At 42.5% G+C, this 25,056-nt stretch overlaps 1 protein-coding gene across 4 annotated transcripts in view; it reads right to left on the reverse strand.

Moving 5' to 3' along the window:
• The window catches only part of SH3D19 (SH3 domain containing 19), a 137,824-nt gene extending 114,549 nt beyond the window's left edge, over positions 1-23,275 (reverse strand). For 3 of the 4 annotated variants that reach the window (XM_073642525.1, XM_073642524.1, XM_073642526.1), the window contains exon 1: positions 22,716-23,275. In XM_073642525.1, the coding sequence (XP_073498626.1) occupies positions 22,716-22,809 (94 nt within the window). In that variant the 5' untranslated portion in view covers positions 22,810-23,275. The remainder of the gene's footprint in view (positions 1-22,715) is intronic. The other variant, XM_073642527.1, reaches the window with a different exon arrangement.
• Positions 23,276-25,056: the final 1,781 nt, after the last annotated feature.

Here is a 25,056-nt window from a genome sequence, read left to right on the forward strand (position 1 = left end):
ATCTACAGCATTTCCCTGATCCACCCAGTCAGTGATTCTGTCATAGAAGGAAATTAAGTTAGTCTGACATGACTTGTTAGTTACAAACCCATGCTGACTCTGGTTAATCACTTCATTCTTATCCATGTACTTACATACATGTTGTTTAATAATTTGTTCAAAGATCTTTCCTGGTATAGAAGTCAGACTCACCAGCCTATAGTTCCCTGGGTCCACCTTCTTCCCCTTTTTGAAGATAGGAACAACATTTGCTCTTCTCCAGTCTTCTGGGACTTCTCCTGTTCTCCAAGAATTTTCAAAGATTATGGAGAGTGGTTCTAAAATTTCTTCTACAATCTCCTTCAGTACTCTGGGGTGTAATTCATCTGGACCTGGAGACTTGAACTCATTTATGTTAGCTAAATATTCCCTCACAATCTTTCTGTTTACAGATAACTTGGATTCCTCTATTCCTTTAAAAGGACAGTGAAGATCAGTTGATGTTACATTTTCTTTCTGAGAGAAAACAGATGCAAAATAGGAATTAAAAAGTTCGGCCTTCTCAACATCCTCTCTTACCATTTCTCCATTTTCATCCTGTAAAAATCCTATAGCATCTTTGACTTTTCTTTTACTTTTGACATACCCCCAAAATCCTTTTTTATTGCTTTTGACATCTCTTGCAAGCCTTAATTCATTGTCAGCTTTAGCTAACCTGATACGTGCCCTGCAGGATCTGCAGACTGCATTATAATCTTCTTTAGATATGCCTCCCTCTTTCCATTTAATAAACATTTCTTTCTTTCTTTTTAGCATGTGTTTAAGTTCTGTGTTCATCCATCCTGGTTTCCTTAAATGCTTCCCATTCTTCCTACTTTTCGGGATTGTTAACGATTGTGCTTTGAGAATCTCATTTTTAAAAATTTCCCATCCTTCCTGGACATTTTTGTCCTTAAGGACATCCAGCCATTGGATCCCTCCTATTCTCTTTCTGAGTCTCTTAAAATCTGCCTTTCTAAAATCTAACCTTGAAGTTTGAGTCTTCACATGTCTTCCTCCTCTAGTTATCCAAAATTCTATAATAGCATGATCGCTGCCTCCTAGGGTCCCAGCCACCTTTACCTCCTCAACCATTTCCTCCCTGTTTATAAGAATTAGATCCAAAGTAGCAGATCCCCTTGTTTTCTCCCCTACCTTTTGGAAGATAAAGTTGTCAGCAAGAGAGGATAAGAATTTGCTTGACCTGTTAGTTTTACTTGAGAGAGATTCCCAACAAATGTCTGGATAGTTGAAATCTCCCATGACCACTACGTCATATTTTTTGGAGAACTTGGTCATTTGATACATAAAGAGTTCATCCATATCTTCAGCTTGCCCAGGTGGCCTGTAGTAAATGCCTACAATGGTGTCCTTTCCGTTGTTCTCTCCTTGTATTCTTACCCAAACAGTTTCCACAGAACTCCCAGTCTCTGAAGCTTCAATCTCTGTGCAGATATACGCTTTTCTAACATACAATGCAACACCTCCTCCTCGTTTATCAAGTCTGTTTCTTGCAAATAAGTTGTATCCTTTTAGCCTTTTATTCCAATCATGTGTATCGTCCCACCAAGTTTCAGTGATTCCAATGACATCATATTTCTTTTCCTGCATTAGTAGTTCCAATTCTCCTTGTTTGTTGCCCATGCTTTGTGCATTTGTATAAAAACATTTTAGTTTGTGATTGGTTTCTCTTCCTCCCATATTTTTATTATTTAGATTTTTTTGTCTTTGTTCTTCCTTTCCACTTCCAGTAGCAGAGATCTCAATAGTATTTGTCAGCTGTATGGCTTTTTCTGGCCTTTTGCTTCCCTTCCCACATTGTTCTAGTTTAAAGCTCTCCTGATGAGTGTAGCAAGGCGACTTCCAAATACATGTTTTCCAGTCTTCGTAAGGTGCACCCCATCTCTAGCAAGTAGTCCATCGTATAGGTAATTCATTCCGTGATCCAGAAATCCAAATCCTTGTTGACGGCACCATCGACGTAGCCAGTTGTTCACCTGTAGAATCTTATTCCACCTCATTGTTCCATGGCCATCCACTGGGAGGATGGATGAGAAGACCACCTGCGCTCCCAATTCTTTCACTTTCTTGCCTAAGTCTTCAAAGTCACTGCAGATGGTTTCCAGGTCCTTTCTTGCGGTGTCATTTGTCCCCACATGTATTAGCAGGAATGGGTAGTGATCTGTAGGTCTGAAGAGTCTTGATATTACCAGATAGAGCTCAAACAGGAGACACAGAAGAATACATGGGTATAAAAAGGTGAAAAGATACAATGTATCCAGGGGATCCTCACTATAATGGAGATTCAAAACCCATTTGGGAAACAAATGTTAAATAACATATTGTACATATGTATATATACACCTGCATTGTGGTAATCAATAGACAAAGGCAATCCACATGCTATATAACATAGAAAACGTTAGACCACCTTACCCATGTCCCAGGGTGTTCACTAGGTATTTTAGATATACAAAAATAACCTTTTTTCACCTTTTTATACCCATGTATCCTCTGTGTCTCCTGTTTCAGTGCTCAGTCTGTTAACCTCATTTATCATTAGTGTATGGAAATTATTCCCTTATTCATTACGTCATCTACCAGAATGGCATTTTTTTGGTGTTTAAAAAATCAGTTTTTATTTATAATAAAAAAAAAAAAAAAAAAAAAACGCACAGATTTTTTTGGAGGTTGTGATTTCTTAGACTTAATAGGTCATATTCATTGTTGAGTCCTATCCTAATTTAAAAGGGTTGTCCAGTGCAAATTGATAAGTCTGCAGTCACTCTGTGTGACTGCAGACTTATGAATCCCCCCAGCACACGCACTGTGCTCTGTGAGGATTCGCCAGTTTCGAGCCGGGACCGGAGGGAATGTATAAGTTATACATACTCCAGACCAGAGCCCATCCAGTGGTCGTGGCCTCACTCTATACATTTGTATTGATCGAGATCATGCCCCGACTAGTGACGGGAATATCCAGTGGGCGTGGCCAACTAGAGGGTGCGGCCTTGCTCCATACAAGTGTATGGAGCAAGGCTGCAACCACTGCACGAGCTCTGGCCGGGAGTATGTTAACGTATACATACCCTCTGGCTCAGAGACCGGCGAATCCCTGAAGCGCACAGTGCGAGTGCTAGGAGGATTCATAAGTCTGCAGTTACACAGAGTGACTGCAGACTTATTGATTTGACCGGACAACCCCTTTAATGACACTACTGGTCTTGAAATTCTTCTCTCTAAAATTCTGGAGTATGGTAGTCTGATCATCAACTCTGGGTTTGGTGAACTCCAGAGGAATGTTACCAGCCTGTCTGCATTGTGCCAACTGTAACAATTTGCTGAACAGGTGAAAATGCAATTGCCTGGTTTTCCAGGGATCAGCCTAGGGCCATTAGCTCCAGTGAAGGGAAATCTTAACGATTCAGCACACCCAGACATTTTGGACAATTGTATGCTTACAACATTGTGGTAACAGTTTGGGGAAGGTACTTTTCTGTTCCAGCATGACTGTGCCCCAGTGCACAAGCCGAGGTCCATAAAAAGAATGGTTGAGCGAGCTTGGTGTGGATGAAAAGACCTTGACTGGTCTGCACAGAGCCCAGACCTGAACCCTACATTGTTGAACGAAGATTGTGAACCAGACCCGCTCATCTAACATTAGTGTCAGAGTTCACAAATGCTCTTTTGGACATATAAATCCTCAAATACACCCCCCAAAATTTGTAGAAAGCCTTCTCCGAAGAGTGGAAGCTTTTTTTTTTAGCGGAAAAGAGTAGGAGTGGGAGAAGAAGGGAATAATTCCATTATTTAAAAGTAACTAGACCTTTCATACATTTTTTTTTTTTAATATTCTTTTGTCCTCTTAATTTTAAGCAGATCACGGGTTCTGGATCCTGAAATGCCCGCCAATGGATCGAAACCCCCTGTGAAGAGCATAGCTCCTTCCTGAGAGCACACACAGCGAGTACGGATACAATAGAAAGCATAGACTGGATTTAAAATAGAAGGTCAAGAAAGCTCCCATAGGTTTATTCTGTAGGTGTCCCAATAATTTTGCCTACATCTATACACATATCCAAATGTATAAATATTACACAAATATTTCAAACAATATATTAAGCAGTTTAACCTTACTTGTAAAAAAAAGAAATTAACTAGTTAATAAGCAGAAGATTATTTACTGATAAAAATAGGTTAAGAAACTCCTTTGCCGTATTAAACCTGAAGAGGGCAGTGTAGATTGCGGCTCCATTATATAGAACGCCATGTACAACTCAATGACAGAAGCGCACAGCCTGGTTATTTTAATTGGGAAATCAGTACACAAAGGGGAAAGGGAACTAGATGTGTTTGTACCAATGCTCACTTTTCATTTTGCTGTGGCTGTATAGAAGTTACCCACTTTGCTAGATATTGCAGAATAAAGGTGTCTCATAACACTGATAGTGTTGAGGATTGCATTAAACCATCTTTATTGGGAAAGGAATAACCTAGAGATACAGGCATGGCTTAACTACCATTTAAGTTAAAATTTCAGTGGTTGCACAGATTGGCATATCCCCAAGTAAAGTCAGAATTTCCCATCTAGGTAGATATAGTACAGACCAAAAGACTACCTCTTGAAGCTCATCAAGAGAATGCCAAGAGTGTTCAAAGCAGTCATCAAAGCAAAAGGTGGCTACTTTGAAGAACCTAGAATATAAGACATATTTTCAGTTGTTTCACACTTTTTTGTTAAGTATATAATTCCACATGTGTTAATTCATAGTTTTGATGCCTTCAGTGTGAATGTACAATTTTCATAGTCATGAAAATACAGAAAAATCTTTAAATGAGAAGGTGTGTCCAAACTTTTGGTCTGTACACACACACATATACACAAAAAAACTGCAACGTCAGCAAGGAGGTGGCGGAGTCATGTTTTGATAAGGAATCATGGGGAGAAAGTTAGTAGATCTATTTGGGGTTCTTGTAGGTGTGAAAATGATCTTAGCAAAGTATATAGTTTCTGACAAACCACTTTCTTTCATTGCCATCCGTAGCAAAATCATCTCATGCTGCAAAGAATACCTCTGAATTATTGGCTGCTATGGACATAAAAAGGAGAGAAACTCTTGGTGTGGCCATCATCCTTCGCTGACCTCAACCCTATTGAGAACCTTTGGAGTATCCTCAAGCAAAAGATCTATGATGGTGGGAGGCAGTTCATATCAAAACAGCAGTTCTGGGCTATTCTGACATCCTGCAAAGAACTTCAAGCAGAAATTATCCAAAAACTCACAAGTACAATGTATGTAAAAATTCTGAAGGTGATATCAAAGAAGGCGTTCTATGTTAACGTAACTTGGCCTGTGAAGAGGTTTTTGAATAAAAAAAGCTTTTGATTTCAGTAAATGTGACCTCTTAATGCTACAAATTCAACAAATGACCACTCAGTTCTTTACAACCTATAATATGTTTGGAAACTGTTGTGAATAATAATTTGGCGCAGTGCATTTTGAGTATTATTTAGTTTTGAAAGAAGAAAGTACTGTTATCATTTGAAAGTTTGTCCAATAAAATGTAACGTGTGTCGGCGTCTCTGCAGAGACACTGACACTCACCGCCTCGGTTGCTCTCCTGCTTCCGCCGCAGCTCCTGTGCATCAGGGTCGGTGTGCACCTCACAGGTCCTCTGGCAGCACACTTAAGGAGCACGCGTGCACTCCTGTATTTTAAAGATACAGCGCACAAACTCCTATTGTGCCCCCAGCCTATAGCTGGAAGGCACTTAGTACTTAAGGCACCTCCACCCGTTGGGAGATGCCTGAGTAACAATTGTAGTTAGTCAGTCTACAAGCTGCTAGTTCATGATCAGGTCCCTGAACCAGTCCAGTTTAATCTGTTCCAGTACAAGTTCTGCTTTCCTGTTCCCGTCCTGTCTGTATGGTACCTGAACCTGAAACCGCTCCGGCGGCGCCTGAACCTGAATCTGCTCGTGCAGTATCTAACCCTGAACCGTTCTGGCGGTCCTGGAGTAGCACCTGGCATCCACCTGGGCCGGAGTCTAACCCCAGTATCAGGTGGGCGCTTAGTGATGTCTCTCCAGGCTCTCCCCGGTCCATGGCGCAGTGAGACCACAATACACAAGCGTGACATATACTGACTCATTTGCATCGAAATTTAGGTAAATCAGAAAAAAATAGCATTTGCACAAAAATTTGAAATATATATATATTTTTAGCAACGAGCCTCATTCCGGTCTCAATTTTTTATTAGATGTTAATGAGTCAATAAGAAAACAAAATCGTATAAAGTTGTATAGACAACACGGAAGCCAGGAAACTTGTCTTACATGTTTATCCTGCCAGAATAACATACCACTTGTTCTAATAAATGATAGTGCACTGCCTAATGCCAACAGATGAAAAATAGCTTGCTTATTGTACAACATTATGTGGTCAACCGCCAATAAAAAAGAATGCCACTATAACAATTACCAGCATGTGGTGTAAAAGCTGCAAAGTATGAACATAACACTATCCCCCAGACCAGTCGAATATGAATGGGGTCAATAGCTATTCAGGTGCAGCTCTGCCACCTACAGTCTAAAGGCCCCGTCACACTAAGCGAGATCGCTAGTGAGATCGCTGCTGAGTCACAAGTTTTGTGACGCAACAGCGACCTCAGTAGTGATCTCGCTACGTTTGACACTTAGCAGCGACCAGGCCCCTGCTGGGAGATCGCTGATCGTGTCGGAATGGTCTGGACATTTCTTTGATCGTTGAGGCCCCGCTGGGTAACATGCATCGCTGTGTTTGACACCTTACCAACGACCTTGTTGACGACTCAGACACAGAAACACATAGGCGTGCATCGTTATACAGGTCGCTGCATCATTGCTGCATCGTTGGGAAGATCTGACTGTTTGACATCTCACCAGCGACCACATAGCGACGCAGCAACGATCCCTGACAGGTCGTATCGTTGTCGGGATCGCTGTAGCGTCGCTTAGTGTGACGGGGCCTTTAATAATAGGAACTCACCAATCTTCTTTAGTGATGTAGTAGAGAGGGTGCAGACATGGCACTTAGCCCATGTGTTTGTGTGGGTGTCTCAATATAATAAGAACCTAAACTAGATAGCTACGGTAAACCGTGCAGAGTTTTGTTACCGTGCACATGTTTATTTTACATGTATGGCATGTGGATAGGAAGATCAATAGCAATTAGAGGCCCATTACGTATTTTGCATAGGGTGCAAAAAATTGCAAAATAGACCTTGATATCCATTCTGTCTGCAGGAGTTACGCAACCCATCGAGAGGAAAGCGCAAGGTCCAGCAAATTTAGCTCTCATCCCCTCAAAGAAAAAAAAACACATCCAGAAAACAAGTTCACACAAACAATATACTCTCTGCAATACTCGTTACTGCACTCAGCAAATAAAGTCTAAAAGGAGAACATATCAGTATTTCAATGTCAGATACAGTTGGGTCAAGTTGGATTCTGTATCTCACTCATCAAAATCCATTGTAATATAGAAGGACCAATAAGCCAGTAAGTTAGTGAATTACACTGAGACATGGTTACATCTATTGCAAGCTAAACTAGTTTGGGAGGAGGGGGAATGGGGGTTGGCCATGCCCAGAAGGGTGTAGATTCTCTTATCCAAGAGAATGAGGACGATGATGCAAATGACATTCTGATCAAACTCTGATCAGAGTGTCAGCATAGTGTGATCTGATTCTCTCGGACGAGAGAATCGGAACACACTGAGGAGAAGATGGAGAACAAAATTTCTCCATCTTCTCCATTGTGTCAGTGCGCGGAAATTGGACTTCACTCAGATGTCATCCTAGTGTAGTCTGATGATTTGCACTCACTTATTCATTTGCATGGCAAAGTGTGAGCGGATCAGATCAAACTCGGACATTTGCGCGACCCATAGATTAACATTGGTCCAAGTGCAATCTGATGTTTTGGCAGATCACACTTGGACGGAAAATATGGTGGTGTGAGCAAGCCCTTTAGCTGAGAAATTACACAAGATTGATCCATCATCCATCAGGACTAATTGGAAAATGTAACATAACAACTTTAATTAATTACATTGGACCCATGTAAACTCTAAAATGGTGAAATCTGGCATTCTACATCCCGAGTTGCCTAGGTAGTCAGTTGTGCAATCAGCAGATGCTGGATTCACGGCTCCCAAGATGGGTAAATCTTGTGACCAGTGTCGGACTGGGGCCCACAGGATGAATTGATCCTCAGGGTCCACCCTACAGCAATATGCAAATAACTGTTAGCCGATATTCCAGTTATAGTGGAGCGTCTGCTGTAAATCACTGGCGGCTCCGGCACATCTACTGTGCGCCACTATAACTGAGATGTACAATTACGGTAGCTTGCATTAAAGGGGTTCTTTGGGTAAAACAAGTTATCACTGATCCATGGGAGCCACAGGATTGGTGATCACTTATTGATCGTTTGGGTCCGAACATTGGAAAACGCACCTATCTGAAGAATGGGGAAGTTTTATCCCTGTCAGGACACTTATCCCCATTTTAAAATGCAGCAGCAGGTGGGACGTCTGACTGCAGCTCCATTCATTCTCTTTGGGGCTTCCAGAAATAAAAAACAAGAACAGCCACTGAGGGAATGAATGGATCAGTAGTCAAGTTGCACATGAGCTCCAGTCTAATGGGGATAAAAGCTCCACATTCTACCAATCGGTGTGGGTTCCAGCAGTCAGACCCCCAGTAATCAATAATTTATCACTTATCCTGTGGAGAGGCGATTGTTTTCCGGAGAACCCCTGTAAGTGCATCTTGTTCCAAGTATCACTAATGGAAATAAAGAATCTTCTAATTAATGTCAGAGAGAACAAATGACTGCCATACACAACACAATCCACTACACCAACACCAATAGTACCACATACAAGGGAGAAATACTGCCACACCATGACCAGACCAAATATTAACTGCATATAGCGTCCAAATAATTCCCCATCATTGCCATATCCCCCCACCTCCTCCGTCATCATTGCCATATCCCCCCACCTCCATCATTGCCATATCCCCCCACCTCCTCCGTCATCATTGCTCTCCCTCTTCTCCTCCCACCTCCTCCATCACCATTGCTCTCCCTCTTCTCCCCCCACCTCCTCCATCACCACTGCTCTCCCTCTTCTCCCCCCACCTCCTCCATCACCACTGCTCGCCCTCTTCTCCCCCCGCCTCCTCCATCACCATTGCTCTCCCTCTTCTCCCCCCGCCTCCTCCATCACCTTTGCTCTCGCTCTTCTCCCCCCGCCTCCTCCATCACCATTGCTGTCCCCTCTCCCCCCACCCCATCTCCAGTCTAGTGTATTAGTTTATAAAAAAATTAAAAAAAACACCACACTTACCTCTCAGCCCACTCCCCCGCAGCATCGTCCTCTGCTTCCTGCCCGGCATCTTTCTCCGTGACACAGGCTCGCGCTGCATGATGATGTCATCAAGCAGCGTGAACCTGTGTCAGGGAGGAAGCGCCGGGCAGGAAGCAGAGGATGGATCCCTCCGCTCTGCTGCCATTTTCCTCCTGTAGGCAGTGGAGCTGGAGGGATCGCTCCCTGCCCGAAACACAGGATGAGGGCAATCTGGCCATGGGCCCCCCGGAGCCAGGGAATCAGAGAAGCAGGCCAGATTGCCCTCCTCAGCCGTACTGCAAGGGCCCTCCTGACCCTCTGGGCACTTGGAGTGCAGAGCACCGGGGGCCATGTTAACCAGGGGACCCCGTGCGTCCTTCTCGGGGGCCGCGGAGGACACGGGCCCACCGGAGCCAGGGAATCAGAGAAGCAGGCCAGATTGCCCTCCTCAGCCGTACTGCAAGGGCCCTCCTGAACCTCTGGGCACTTGGAGTGCAGAGCACAGGGGGCCATGTTAACCAGGGGACCCCGTGCGTCCTTCTCGGGGGCCGCGGAGGACACGGGCCCACCGGAGAATTCTCCAGTGCCCCAATGCCCCAGTCGGACCCTGCTTGTGACCTGATTTTGTGAACCATGGATGCAGCGTCTGCTGGTGTCCATGGTTTACAGACAAACACCATAGGCAGCAGATTCTGGAACATGGGTGCTGCGGGTTAGCATCTGCCATGCTAATACACACTAGGTTAACCATTTTAGCGTTATCATCATAGTGAAAACTATATTGCTAGAACAGCGCCGGCGCCCCTGCATGTGTCCTCCTCCCCCTCTCAGCAGGAACACCGGCATGTTCACTCACCTCGCCATGCTGCTTCAGTCCCCACCTTTCTCAGAAAGAATGCACAGGTCTCCCCGGAGAATGCTTATGGCGCGGGCTCCCTTCTTTATTAAAGGGGCCACGCGCACAATTCTAAAAATCGCCCCAGCCAATGGCTGGGAGACATTAGGTATTTACGGCACCGTCCCCAAATGGGAGGTGCCTTAGCAGCATTAGTACCAGTGAGTTTCCTGCAACCTAGTTGTAAAGGTCCCTATACCCATAGTCTCTGAATATGATCCTGTCAGTCCCGTTTACCTGACTCAGTCCACCTAGTCGGCACCTGATCCTGTCTATCCTGCTGTGTCTATATCTGAGCCCGCCCTGCCTGTGCCGACTCATGAACCTGACCCGTCCAAACCAGCACCTGTGAACCGGCTCCTGAGATCCCGTACCTGTGTTCCTGTACCCATCATGCTTGTGCCTGATCCCACATCTGTATACCAGTCACATACCTCCTGCTAACCAGTTCCTGGCCGGTCCTGCTTCCCTGTTCTCTTGGGGGTCAGCTGCCACAGCTCCGGAGTCTATCCTGGAGTAGCACCTGGTGTCCACCCAGGTTCAAGTCTAACCACACCATCAGGGGCTCTAGTGAAGAACCAGGTGTTTGCTTTGTTACGCCCCTCCAGGCTCTCCCCAGACCGTGGCAAAGTAGTTCCACAACCACGTGCATAACAAATTCACTATTCAGACTGTTGGGAGGTATTACTTGGACACAGAAAGGTAATTTTATTTGGTCAAAAATAGCAGTACTGTATTTAAAACCATGAATATCACAATATATAGAGATTGAGGTTATTATTTAGACTTTGTATGGTGGTATTCATTGCCTAAATTAACAGCTATAGGATTTGCATGGGAATCATATTTGACATTGAAGTATGTTGGCAAAAATATTCAAGTATATGCATAAATATATGTATTTCTTATAGATGTTTTGGCATTTACAAGATCAATGGTCTAAAATATGTGAGCAGGGGCCTCCTACTTTGCTTCTTGTCCACTAATTCATTCTATATAAAGTTAGCCCTGATGGAAAGCTTTGGTGTCAGGCATCCTGAGTAGGCGTCACCAGACATTGGGGCTGAGCCAAACTCTGCTCTCAAAGGATCAAACTTCTTCAAAGTACCCATGAGATATACTATATCAGCCACAATATATATTGTCTTACGGACCTTACATTTAATATCATAGAAAGACAGCATTTCAATTATATATAACTGCTGCCTTTTAAGTGGGGGGAAATCAGAGGAGTACTGTGGTTCTCTCATCAACCAATCTACGACTCAGACTGTCCCACAACAGTCTAAAGCTGGCTATACACATTAAATGGCTGTTGGCTTACCGACGCTTTGGCTGATTCTTCCATATACAGGAGAGCACGTTTGGCTGAGCGCTCCCGTGTTACGAGGCTGACACACTGGCCGATGACTTATCTTCAAAGTACAATGTGATCAGCAGTCCAAAATCGAATATGCGCAATCGATCGATATCTCACCCATCAGTTGGCTGGCGCCTTCATACATATTAGAACCCGTTGATATTAGTCTTGCGTGTATAGGAGCCTTTAATCTGATGCTCCACACCAAGATTTAACCACTGCCTGGAATTCCGCTGAGAAATTTACAAGGTTAGAACTAGTTTTTCTGTACTTACTTTCCTGCTCTTTTATTGGTACACACCCATTTGTAAAAAGGTGAATTCTGTTAATATAGTTATATAGGGGACTTGGTATTCATGCAATTCCCTAACGTATGTGAAGTATCATCAACGCAGTCATAAGTTCATCAAGCGTAGTTTCCCCCTGATCCTCTACGCTCTGGAAACTATTGTGATACCTGTTGACAAAAAGCAGGTGTAAAGTTTCTGATTTCATATCTTTAGTATCTGAATGTGGAGTGACTCATGTTCATGGGTGTAGTCTCATTGTATATTCCACAACCTGATCCGCCAGACTATCCTCATACCTTTGTTAGCAACTCTGTGCTAAAGCTGAGGTTCTGACACATGTATTTGCAAGAAAACAAATCACCGCCAACATGCCTAACAAATGTAAGAACCAGAAGATACAAGGAGGACCATGCTGTATAAAGGAATTATCATGACCATTCAAACTCTCAACTTAAAATATCAAGATAAAGAATTTCTAGGTACAACAGAATAAGAGCTGTTCATCACCAGAGTCAATACCTATTATTTGAAACAATTCTGGATACAGTCAATGGCTGCTAGATACAAAAGTACTCACTATACAACCCCAAATCCCAAAATGTTGGGACGCTGCATAAAATAAAAAGAAAAACAAGAATGCAATGATTTGGAAAGGTCTTCTAGCCAAAATGTTATTCACAACTGAACACGTCAGTAGATGAACGTTGGACATTTTTGCATTTCAAATTGAAAGAAATTAACTAAATTTAGAAATTAATGGCAGCAACATCTCAAAAAAGATGGGACAAGGTTAACATAAGGCTGGAATTGTAATTGGTTATACTGAAAAACGTTAGTTCATCAGGTGAAATAATCTTTTGCACAACGCAAAAAAATAGTTTCCGATGGGGCATCGTTCAGTGTAACGAGGACTCGCACAGCTGAGATCCATGGCAGCCTAGGTGCACTATGTCATCTACTACAGATCATTCAACGTGCATGGTTTGTTTCAGCCTGCCTGCATAAACAGGCATTTAAAAAGACCACCGATAGGTAAAGGTTTACGGATATGTGGTCGTATCACGTTGGTCAGTCCGTGTCACCAGATCCCAAGTTACATGACTATATAAAAAGAGCAGGTTAGACAAGCCAAGTCGGTCAGAGGTTCGTCAATCTGTGAACAACTGCGTCTAAAAATTGTGGAATGCTCGTGATCTATGGGCCCTCAGGTGGCACTGCATTAAAAAAAAAAAAAAAATCAACATGATTGGGTCATGCAACTCACTACATGGGCTCAGGGAGACTTCCAGAAATTATGGTCTGTGAACAGTTTGTTGTGCAATTCAAAAATGCAAGTGAAAGCTCCATCATGCAAAGCAGCCATAGATCAACACCACCCAGAAACGCTGCCGTCCTCTCTGGGCCAAAGCTCATTTAAAATGAACTGAGGGGATATGGAAAACTGTTCAGTGGTCAAATTAATCAAAATTTGAAATATGAAAACCCATGGACGCCGTGTCCTGCAGGCCCAAGAGGAGAGGGACCATCCAGCTTGTTATCAGCGCACAGTTCAGCAGCCTGCATCTCTGATGGTAAGGGGCTGCATTAGTGCCTATGGCGTGGGCAGCTTACACATCTTGAAAGGTACTATCAATGCTGAGCATTATATAGAGGTTTTAGAACATGTGATCTCATCCAGACAATTTCTGTTTCAGGGAAGGCTTTGCATATTTCAGCAAGACCATGGTAAACCACATACGGCATTCATCACAACAACCTGGCTCCACAGAAGAGGATGCGTGATGAACCGGCTGCCTGCTGTCCAGGCCTTTCACCATTAGAAAACATCTGCACATTATGAAAATAAACATCCGGAAAAGACCCCGGACTGTAGAGCAGCTAGAATCCTACATCTGACAGCAATTGGTCTCCTCACTTCCCAAACGTTTACAGACTGTTGTAAAAAGAATAGGGTTGCTACATAATGGTAGACTTGGCCCGGTCCATACTTTTCAGAGAGGTGTTGCTGTCATCAATTTCTAAAAAAGTTAACTTTTTTTCAATTAAAATGGAAAAAAAAAAGTTCTGATCTGTGTTTTATGTTCTGCTGTGAATATAATATGGCTATAGGAGATTTACAAATCATTGCATTCTAGTTTCTTTTGCATTTTACACAGAGTCCCAACTTTTTTGGAATTGAGGTTCTAGATGTCAGCAGATCGCAGTAAATTCAGTGGCACAATTCATATATCTCAAACTCTGGCTCCACTAAACAAATGGAGCTCTACCTCTTTTGGCATGTTCACACATTACAAATATGGTGTGTTCTGGAATTGTGGCAAAGTTTCAGCAAAAAAAAAAGGCAGCAGGATTATATTAGGAATTTTATTTACACTTTGCCATAGGATTACAGGAAAACCTGTGCAAGTTCTATAGGGAAAATACCCTAAAAAAACCCTTGAGCATGCTGTGTTTTGAAAACATAAAAAAAAACCTTAAACATCAACTAACAACACAAATTACCTAAACATTGGGAAAAACACCTTTAAATGTGTGTGAATTTAGACTTTAACAGCTTTAGAGGCCTAAATTCTCAGATATAAAAAAATAACTAAACTTGTAAGAGCTTGCAAATAGTTTCTAGAGATAGTTGTGGTTTGCCCCCTTTAAGAATGTAGGAAATGGTGGACCTTGGTGGTAAAGGGATTCTCCTCTCAGAGCTTCTGCAGGTGAAAAGGGAGACCGTTCAGGAACAGCTTTACTCATGAAGAGGCAAAAAACTTGGTGGTTACAGATTCTAACAATAGGTAACAAGTTTGATGGTTCCTAACTGGCATAAATAGGAGGTAGATAATGGCATTTACAAGAATGGTAGACTATCCTTGTGACACATTACACAATCTGCTTGTAATCTCTTCAGCACCTTCAGGCCTAGTCTCTGCGTTACTTAGTACCCTCAGGTACCGACAGGTTCACTCTAATGTGTATGGGGTGCCGGCCAACTAATTGTTGGGGAAGATGTCAACCTGGCATGTCCGATTTCAGTCTGTCAATCGCATTGTTCTCTCGGATCTAAACAGTTGGCAGTGATGTCCATCGGTGGCTTTCTCATAGAGGACACAAGAGCACTCTGCCAAACAAGAGCTCATGTGTATGGGAGGTACAACCAAGATGGCGGTCAGCCAAACTATTGACAGAAGCATTGTTCGGCTGACAACGGTCTAATGCTTATGGGGGCCTTTAATCATAGCCACAGGAAAGGATATTTTATTCCTGGGCAGCTCAGAACACAACAGTTGGGCTCAGGTGGCACACGTGCTTGATGTCTGTAGAAAGGTGGTGGACCAATTTTCAATGGTCTTTCAAGCTTACAATTTAAGTGGAATGACAGTCATGATACAGTTGGTAGATACAGTTTACATGCTGTTCCAAAAGTAGGAAAAAAAATCCACTGAGATTATCTAATTGATCCTTGGTAAATTATTACTAAATAGCAGTTAAAAAATACCAGACAACCTTGCAGACAGCTTGAGATAAGACTCAAGAGCTCACCATTGTATAAACATGATTTTCAACACTGCACCCAAATCACATAGCTGTGTATTCAAGGAGAACTGAATTTTAAGCATAGCAAACAAAAGTGATTTTTTTATGGTCACATTTTTGTACTTTACCCTTAAATCATCTCCTTTTGAGACCACCATCACGTGTGCCCACATTAATAAGTAATTCCCATTCTGAGCAGGATGAAATTAACAGCAGCGTCACAGCCATCATGACAGAAACCAGTTGGGTCATATGGATCCCATTAACTATAGTGGGGTCTGTCTGATGTCTGTCATTTTATCGTACGATATTACATAATTAATATATGACCAGATTAAAATGCATGTATCAAACGTATTTAAAGTACAAAGATTATACACAAATTCTAAGCCGTGACGCATACAGAATGTTAGCATTTGCCCACTGATTGCTTTTAGTTTTCTGCTGTTACAACTTAAAGTGTACATCCAGTCTAACCAGAATTTACATAGGACTGCATGGTAAATATTCTCTCTCCTTCCCCCAAATCCTTTTTATAGAGATCCAAGAAGCAGAGGTATAGACTGCTACATGCATGACCCTCATATTGGAAAGATGCTATACTATTTTAATAAATATACCTATATACTGAAATAAATTAAAACAGATAAAAATATTTTTAGATAATGGGGCTGCTTTCTTACTTGACCTTCAGCTCTGAGCGGTTGACAGCAATACATAATTTGCTTAAGGCCATGTACACCTTTTCACCATTTGACTAATTGCTTCCTAAATGCAAAAATACACAACTTTCTAAAATAATCATTAAGTAATTTTCCTGTGGTACTGTTTGTGGTACTGCTATACTTAGCTGGCTGTGCTGTAGCTAAAATTCTCAGTAGCATGTGAACCTGGTTCTGGAATATCCATTTACATACATGCGGTTTCTTGTTGGATCGGATCTTGATTTCGGGCCTGGATCTGTCTTGAAATGCATGTTAAATTTAGTAGGTGTCTTTATTTGGAAGGAAAAATTCACATGAGAAAAATCAGAAAACGGGAACATGATTTTTGTTTTACCTCAACTTAATCACGAAGTCATTTAAAAAAAAAACACTTTCTTTATTCACACACATGTGAGTCGTGGCCGCAGGTCTCCTAACCTGAACTCGAAAGCCTCATTTATGCCTATGACTACGAAGCTGTTGAGTTAAAGTCAGGAGACTTGTGAATGATCCATGCATTATGGACCGCAAAATGCGCATGTGTGAATGCAGCCTTAAAGAGGACCTGTCACGTGGAGAAAAGTGGCCAGTTTTTGCTCTTATTTTATTCCTGTTGTTCCATGGTTTGTTATTTTTTTTTTCTTTTGAAATCAGCCACACGGTTCCAGAGATATGGGCCTTTTATTTTGTGGCAATTTCTATGATCTTTTTCATGGGGGCATGGCTCACAGAATGCTTTGGGGTCGTGTCTTTAGGCTGCTCTGCATTATTATTCTTAAGCCACACCTCCTTGGCAAAAACAATAGTGTTAAATAAAAGGGCCTATATATCTCTGGAATAGTTTGGCAGATTTAAAAGAAAACAAAAAAACTAATTCGGAATTCTCAGGAAAGCTGTGGGAATAAAAGAGAAAAAACTGGTTGCTTATTACCGGGTGACTGGTCCTCTGGAAGGTTACTGTCACACAACTTTTGGTCAGTATTTTTGTATAAGTATTTGTAAACTAAAACCAGGAGTGGAACAAAAATGATAAAAAAAATTAGTAGGATGGAAAGATCTCAACCTCTATTTACTTTAGCAAGTCCTGGTTAAGTATAAAGCACACGGCATCTTGCTGCATTACACGTGGTGTTTTCACTGGGGCTTTTAGGCTATGTTCCCACAATGAGCTTTTGATGTTGCGGATTTTCTGCACCATTTCTGAACTCATTCAAAAAGCACTCCTCCCATCAAAGTTTTTATCCTCTTAATATATTACAATCATATTATACAGCACTGTGTACTTACAATTGCTCATTTTGCCTTTTTACCCAGCTAATTCTTCTCTTTTCTATGCTTTTTGTAGAAACCGGAAGTCTATTTTTCCTGCATAATCATTTCCCTCTTCAACTCCTGACCCAGTTGATCCCTCCTCCCCCCTTGTCAGGGAATTTTGCAGTGACTCATGACTCATACAGGGAATATGGACCTTCTGTTTCTACGTAAAGCTTAGAAGAATTCAGCTACTCAGTTTGTTAATCACGTGATATCTTAGACAAAGGAAAAGAGAAGAATTAGCTGGGTAGAAATGCAAAATGAGCAATTGTAAGTACACAGTGCTATAGAACATGATGATTGTACTATATTAAGCGAATAAAAACTTTGATGGGAGGACTTCTTTAAGTTACTTGCATTTTTTCTAAACTACACAGCGTAAAAAACTCACCAATGTAGCTAAAAAAAATAAATTGCCTTAAGGAGGATTTTTTCTCTTTTTGTTCAAAAACACAGCAGCCGGGTGTGCTTTTACATTTTAAGGTAATACGGTGTACAGTTATTGATTATTTATGAAAGTCATAGTCGGAGTTGGTGTCAAAGTGTGGAAAAATAGAGTCGTCGGGACCTTGGCTTATCGACTCCACAGACTTTCTTGCAACTAACGCTGCACGTTTATATTGGGGTTCATCGAGACTCCGCTGCGGTTACCCCAATTTTGACAGCAAGAACAGTGCTACAAGGTAAATGATAAAAATCTTGAAAAAGGCTCTGTGAACCTTAGCGAACATAGCCTGATTCTTACACTATTTTTTGGTGAAAAACTTGAAATATTTATTGAGACCGAGGATGCAGTGAATTAGAAAACAATGAGCTAGCTAAATGGAGCTATACGTTTAGATAATACTTTCCTATGATCTCCCTGGTGCACTTTCCGAAACAAAACATTAAGAACAGTAGAAATAATAACACTTCTGGAAAATTGTTGTAATTTGTGCTCTTTTAAAATGAAATGCATCCCAGACCAACTTCACATACAACACAGTATAGCAGCATTATCCATGGGTGCGCTTTGAAAGTTTATAGTAAATTGTGAACCATCTGCAGAAACAGAATTTTTATATAGTGCATTTTAGGTGTAGTGGTGAAGTGTTTATCAAAATGCCACATATTATGCTAGATATGGTGTTCTCCAATTTTATTTTCAATATAAAAGTCAAAGATACTTGTGCAAAAATGTTCACAATTTACACTAGATTGCATGTATAAAATGTACAGGGATGTATTTAAAATAATTATAGAGGGCAGAAAAAAATGAGTTGAGATTCAGAATAAAAAGGCACTGCTGACCAAGCACAGTTAGTTAATAACCAGGAAAAAATATTTTATTTTGGCTTTAGGGTAAGTATTTCGGCACTGGACCAATGCTTTCATCATGCCATCATATCTATGAAAGTGTAATGGCCAGATGAAGGCGCTAGAACACATAAGGCTCACATACAAGATAGGTGAAACTAGGCTGAACCCACTGATTTTGGCTGTACCGGCTCACCATCAATGAGTACAGCGCCTTGCTTTTTGTTTTCAGGGTAAATAAGCGGCTACTACAGGTGTTTGGCCAGAGTCACACGAGCGTATAACATGGCCAACTGCTATGCAATAAAACATAGCACTTGGACCAGTGTTATTCTATTGGGCAGCTCAGATCTGCGATTATTTTCTCATGCTGATTCGGCATCAGAGAACAATAGCAGCATGCTGTGGGTGCATCCGAGAATCAGATCGCACTCACCCATACAAGTCTATGGGTGCGAGTGAAACATCGGACTGCACTCAGATGTCATCCGAGTGCAGTGCGGTTACCGCGGAAGCTGGCAATGGAAGAGATGGAGAAATTATTTTGTCCTCCTCCCCCGCACCTGTACTGCATTTCTCTCATGCGAGATAATCGAAGCGCAGTAAAATGATACTTGGCTCCCGCTCACAGCAGCGTTTGAGCAGAGTGTCATCAGCATATCGCATTGGATGCTCTCACATCAGATGCTATACGCTAATGTGACCCCAGCATTTGGCAGTGGCTATCTTCTCGCCACACATCAACGATCTGCATGCTTAAGTACTCGTGTGTGGGGAGTCACGAGAGATAGCTGCCAGCCAAACTAATGACAATCGTTATGGCCAGCAAAATTGTGCTTGGATAGCAGCACTTTTTATTCTTGATCTTCCCCATTTTGGAATTTTTTTTTTTTTTATGCAATCCACAAACCATCCAAAGGGAAAGAGCAGCAGCTCATCTGTGTAGACCTACGCTCTTCTACAGAGCCGTGTCTGGTAGTCACACAACCTGTCACACCTTTTCCAAATCTACAGCGCAGACATCTCTAGTAAGCTGTACCATTTAGGAAGACCTCTTTTAAAAATGGACACTGTCAGCGCTCGGTGCACCCTTGGTGTGGCCAAACATTTACTTTCACCTTCCCACCTTCTCCAGATGGAAAACAATTGGGTGGGAAGGTGCACTAAACTGTTTGGCCACACCAAGGGTGCACTGAGTGCCTGTACTTGGTTTGAACAGTCATTCTGTGCTGACAGTGTCCCTTTAATCTTTCTCTAGATTTCAGCTGGCAGGGGAGCAGACTCCACATTTAGAATTTAATTCAGACAATCCTGGAAGCTGACTTGGGAAGCATGAAAGGACAGGTCACTCAGAGCAGGGTTCCCCAACTCCAGTCCTCAAGGCCCACCAACAGATCATGTCTTCAGGATTTCCTTAGTATTACACAGGTGATAATTCCATCACCTGCACAGGCAATAATTCCATCACCTGTGCAATACTAAGGAAATCCTGAAAACATGACCTGTTGGTGGGCCTTGAGGACTGGAGTTGGGGAACCCTGACTCAGAGCACAGCACCTAGACTGAGAAGTTAATGGATATTTCTAACCCAAGAATAACCCGAGAAGGTTCAGCTTTTTTGGGTGGGTTATTAGGGGGGGGCAGGGGAAGGTTGGGGTTCAAAATAAATGGCTTTTAAAACCAGGATATCATCCATGTGTCGGAAGAAGTCTCTTGTTGGATCCCAGTTCCTCAACCCTCCACAGGTTCTCTGGAAGTAACTGTAATACAAGACAATTGTTCACATTATCTGCCGAATTTCAACCACCACTAATGATAACTGCTGCATGAAGAGGACACGTGCTCCCTAAAGAGGTGTCTGAGATCCTTGAAATAAGGCCTCATTCACACACCAGTGATTTTTCAGGTACGCAAAAAGGTAATTCAATTTTTACCATCAGTGTTTGGTCAGTGATTTGCTTATATGAAAAAATAAAAATACAAAGCTCTTCCTATTCATTGCAATGTTAATCATGGACAGCATGTCATCCATACAGACTTGTATGGGTTATTTTGAGCTGTAGGAATACTGAAATCAGCTCATCTGGTCTGTTCTCGGGCGTGCAGGAGCAAGAAACCGTGTGAGCACACATCTAAATCCAAGAAAATTAATAAATAAATAAAAAGTTTATCCCATTAATATAAAACTGAGCCAAAGAAATCCTGTGAGTATTCGAAAAGCATTGCCCTGATCATGTTTGGATTCATTGTTTTATATTTATGGAATAATCTTTGGAATTTTAGGAGCTGGAATCCCCCCCTTATTTTATTTTGATCTGTGACTCAGATCAAAAACTGACTTGTCATCGCAATTTTTATTTTTTTTGTGGACCACAAAAAAAAAAAAAAAAGCAGACATGTGACAGCTCCATAGACTCTAATGGGTACCTGATCTATCCATTAAAACCACGGATAGAAAAATGGATGTCCGAGTGAGGCGTACGTGATCAGCCATTACGCAATCGTTGTGGATTCCATTATAAACAGCTCCAATGAATCTGGATTATGATAGATACTAATGAAGCCTAATTGACCCCTCTGACTTTTAATGGGGTCCGATAGAATTGGGGCTTTTGTCATTTGGTCAGGAGGAATAGCCCCACATGCAGTGCTATTTTTCCAACCAATCTGCAAACAAAGGCTCTGACTACAGTGTGAACACGGCCTCAATGTTTCTGTAACAAAAGAATTACAGTAAATGGATTGGGGAAAAAATGTGTATCAATTTTTCAAACTTCTTAAGAAGTCTGCTTGTAGGCATTTATTAGGACATTTTAATGATTTCTACAAGGGGGTAAAAAGGAGTCTTGGCCATGTGCTGATTGGATGGCAAGACCCAGGTCTGACAGATGTACTGTCACCGTGAGACCATGACACATTTCTATTCCCTGGTACTACATAATGAAGCTTCTTAATGAAATCACAACAAGCAGAGGTCGTAAGAACCAGGGAGAATTGATAACGTAATGTTGTAGGTGTTCTTTATACACAGCATAACATTGGCTGATGATGGAATATCCCTTTAAGCTTTGCTTTTATAAAGAGTATGTGAGCAATGTAAAGAACTAAGTGTTTCTGAGAAAACCGGGTGACAACAGATCTGGCTGAGATTACACAGTTTCCTGATTAGCAAAAGTGTCATTTTGTATCAAAAACCTAAGGAGAATGAAAGAGAAGAATCACAAACACCTGGACAAATGAGGAAATACAAGGAAATAATATTTATACCGGAATGGTCAAACCTTCCCCATAGCCCAGTAAGAAAGGATGTAGAAGAGCATTATACACATTGAGAGAGACTCAATGTCACCGGTTCTGGGCTTCCTTACATATCGGCGACATATTCTACAGCGCAGTATGGACTTCCCTATCCATTAGAGAGGCCTCATTTGCTGTAGGCTACAAAGAACACGATAATAACACTATTACTTATAAAGATCTTATTCCTTACATAGCGTCGACATATTCTGTAATCCAGTATGGACTTCCCTATGCATTATAAAGGCCTCATTTGCTGTAGCATACAATGGACACAATAATAACACTCGTGTGCTCAAGATGCAGCCTCCTCCAGGCCGATGTTAGGAGATTGGTTATTCCCATGGCTGATATCTCATTGTATGGTCTATATGAATATTTAGTATATAGATATCACACCGGGGAATGGCTGCAGCGTGATATAGGATTATGTCACCATGTATCCCGGCTCATCCATCAGTCCCATTCAGCGGGGAATGACATGAGGATGAGCCACATTGGCACGGTGTCCAGCACATACATCATTGGCACTGCGCCCAGCACATACATCATTGGCACTGCGCCCAGCACATACATCATTGGCACTGCGCCCAGCACATACATCCTGTAGGGCACTGGTTACCTGCAGCCTGGGTCAGGTTGGACCTCCTGTGTCTCCTGTTGCCAGCACTATCCCTCAGCTCCTCCTCCTCTTCCTCCAGCCAGGCTTCAGCCATCAGCAGACAGCACAGGGGAAAAGCATTGGAGGCTCAGAAAATCACATTCCTTCTCCCCAGGAGAGCAGCCTTCACCGTCCAGATGAGGCCGGAGCTGCGATCAGTGCGGGCGGCCGATCCCTACACAATGCCCGGGACCAGCTCCATCCATCCAGTAGATGCCAGTGTCAGCCCTGGATGCCCGTGCACCTGATGCCGCGAAGACACATGCAGGCCAGCCTCTGCATACGAACTTTGCCCGGGGAGAACATGCATGCAGCAGCCCCAGAGCCTGCCCGTCTCCAGCGCTGCCCGGGGGCTCCTCAGCCCTGCTGCAGGGGGAACGTCCGCAGCACAGATGCTGCCCTCCCTGCCTTCCTTGCCTTCCCTCCTTCCCTGCACTTTCTAAATATTCCGGTGTCAACAGGAAATTGTTCTCTCCGTCTCCCTGTGATAGTAAAACAAAAGGCAGAGGGGGAGGGAGGGAGGAGGAGGAGGAGGTACCTGCTGCAGGGGCATAGCCGAGAGCAATGACAGCTCTGCCACTGAGCCCTGCACAGATGCCCTCACACTGCCCATGACTGGCAACAAAGAATCCCCAAGACCTTCTTTACATGCACATTTTCTAGCTGGCATTTTAGGGGTTTTCAGGTTTGCAAAAAGAAAAAAAAAAATCAATGACATTTGAGTGTTTTTTTTTTCATCTTTCTTCATTTAACTATTTTTCATGGGGTATCCAAGTATTTAACAGCCAAACATATAAAAAACAATATAAATCTGGCATCGCTGTAATCGCACCGACCGGAAGAATAAAGTCGTCTAAACACTTATACCGCACGAGGAACGGCGTAAAAAAGAAATAAAACCAATTCTTCACCTGCTGTTGATTTGTTCATTCTGCCTCCCAAAGATAGCAGTAAGGCTCGGCTTTACCCTGCGTTCTATCCTGAGCGGTCACACTCGGGTTTCCGTGTAAATCTCTGAAGTACATGATTCAGATGGAACCCATATAGATTCTCTGTAATGAGGCAGATGGGGACACTCCATCTTCATAGGCGGGCATAAAAGCGCGGTCCGCCACAGTTTTATGCACTTCTGAAAAGAAGGACAATGCTAAACTGAGGCCAGAAGGAGTCCAGAGTAACTCTGCTGCCTCATTACAGTGAATGGATCCCGCAGGGGTTTCATGTGTCACATCACTCAAAGATTTAGATGGAAACCCCGATGTAAGTGCTCAGCGTAGAGCGCCGGATAAATGTGATCCAAAATGTTATGTAAAATGTTCCCAACAAAAGCTTCAACTTAATCCACGAAAAGTCCCCTCTCAGGTCCGCCAACCGTCAATGGAAATATAGGGGGCTTCCACGTCACTGGTAGGACAAAGGCTCTGGAAAAGCGCTATAGTTCCTCGCCCCACAAAAGAAATTCAGCAAATTCTACACTCCCAAATCCAAATGCCACTCTCCCTTCTGAGCCCCAGTGTGCCTAAACCTAGCGTCCATATGTTTGGCATTTCTGCAGCGATGAGAGCCCGCTTAATTTACGGATGATGTGTCTCTAGAAGCACGAGCTGGGTACAATGTACTGGCCACTACAACGGCAAACTTGCAATTTTCACTCAAAAACATCCACCGCTGCTTGTTTCTGGCAAACGCCCATGGAGTTAAAATCATCACTATACCTGTAGATAAATTCCCAGAGGGGTGTAATTTCCAAAATTGGGCCACTTGAGGAGGAGGGGGGGGGGGAGGGGTGTGAGTTCTGCTCCTCTGGCACTTAGGGGCTCTGTATATGGAGTCCGCCAACTATTCTGCAATAATTTGCTCTCCAAGAGCCATATAGCGCTCCTTCCCTCCTGAGTCTCGCAATGTGGCTAAGCAGCACTGTATTACCACATATGGGGCATTGATATGTTCAGAAATTGTGTTTAGTGCAATTTTAACTACATTTCCCCATTTGAATATGTAAAATCTGGGGCTAAAATTAAATTTTGGTGCTATAATGTAATTATTTTTTCTTCACTGCCCAAAGGTTAAAAATTCTGTGGTGTCAATATGATCACTGCACCCTTTCATAAATTCATTGAGAGATGTAGTTTGTAAAATGGGGTCACTTATGGAAATGGTTCTGCTCCTCTGGGGCTCTGCCAATGTGTCATGGCACTGGCAAACCATAACAGCAAGATCTGCCCTACAATATGACCCTCCTTCCTTTCTGAGCTTTGCACTGTGCCTCAAAAGTAGTTCCCGGTTACATGTAGGGTATTGG

Source organism: Phyllobates terribilis, unplaced genomic scaffold (genome assembly GCF_046119375.1).
Source record: "Phyllobates terribilis strain yellow unplaced genomic scaffold, ASM4611937v1 Scaffold_1__5_contigs__length_1240528914, whole genome shotgun sequence".
NCBI lineage: Eukaryota > Metazoa > Chordata > Amphibia > Anura > Dendrobatidae > Phyllobates > Phyllobates terribilis.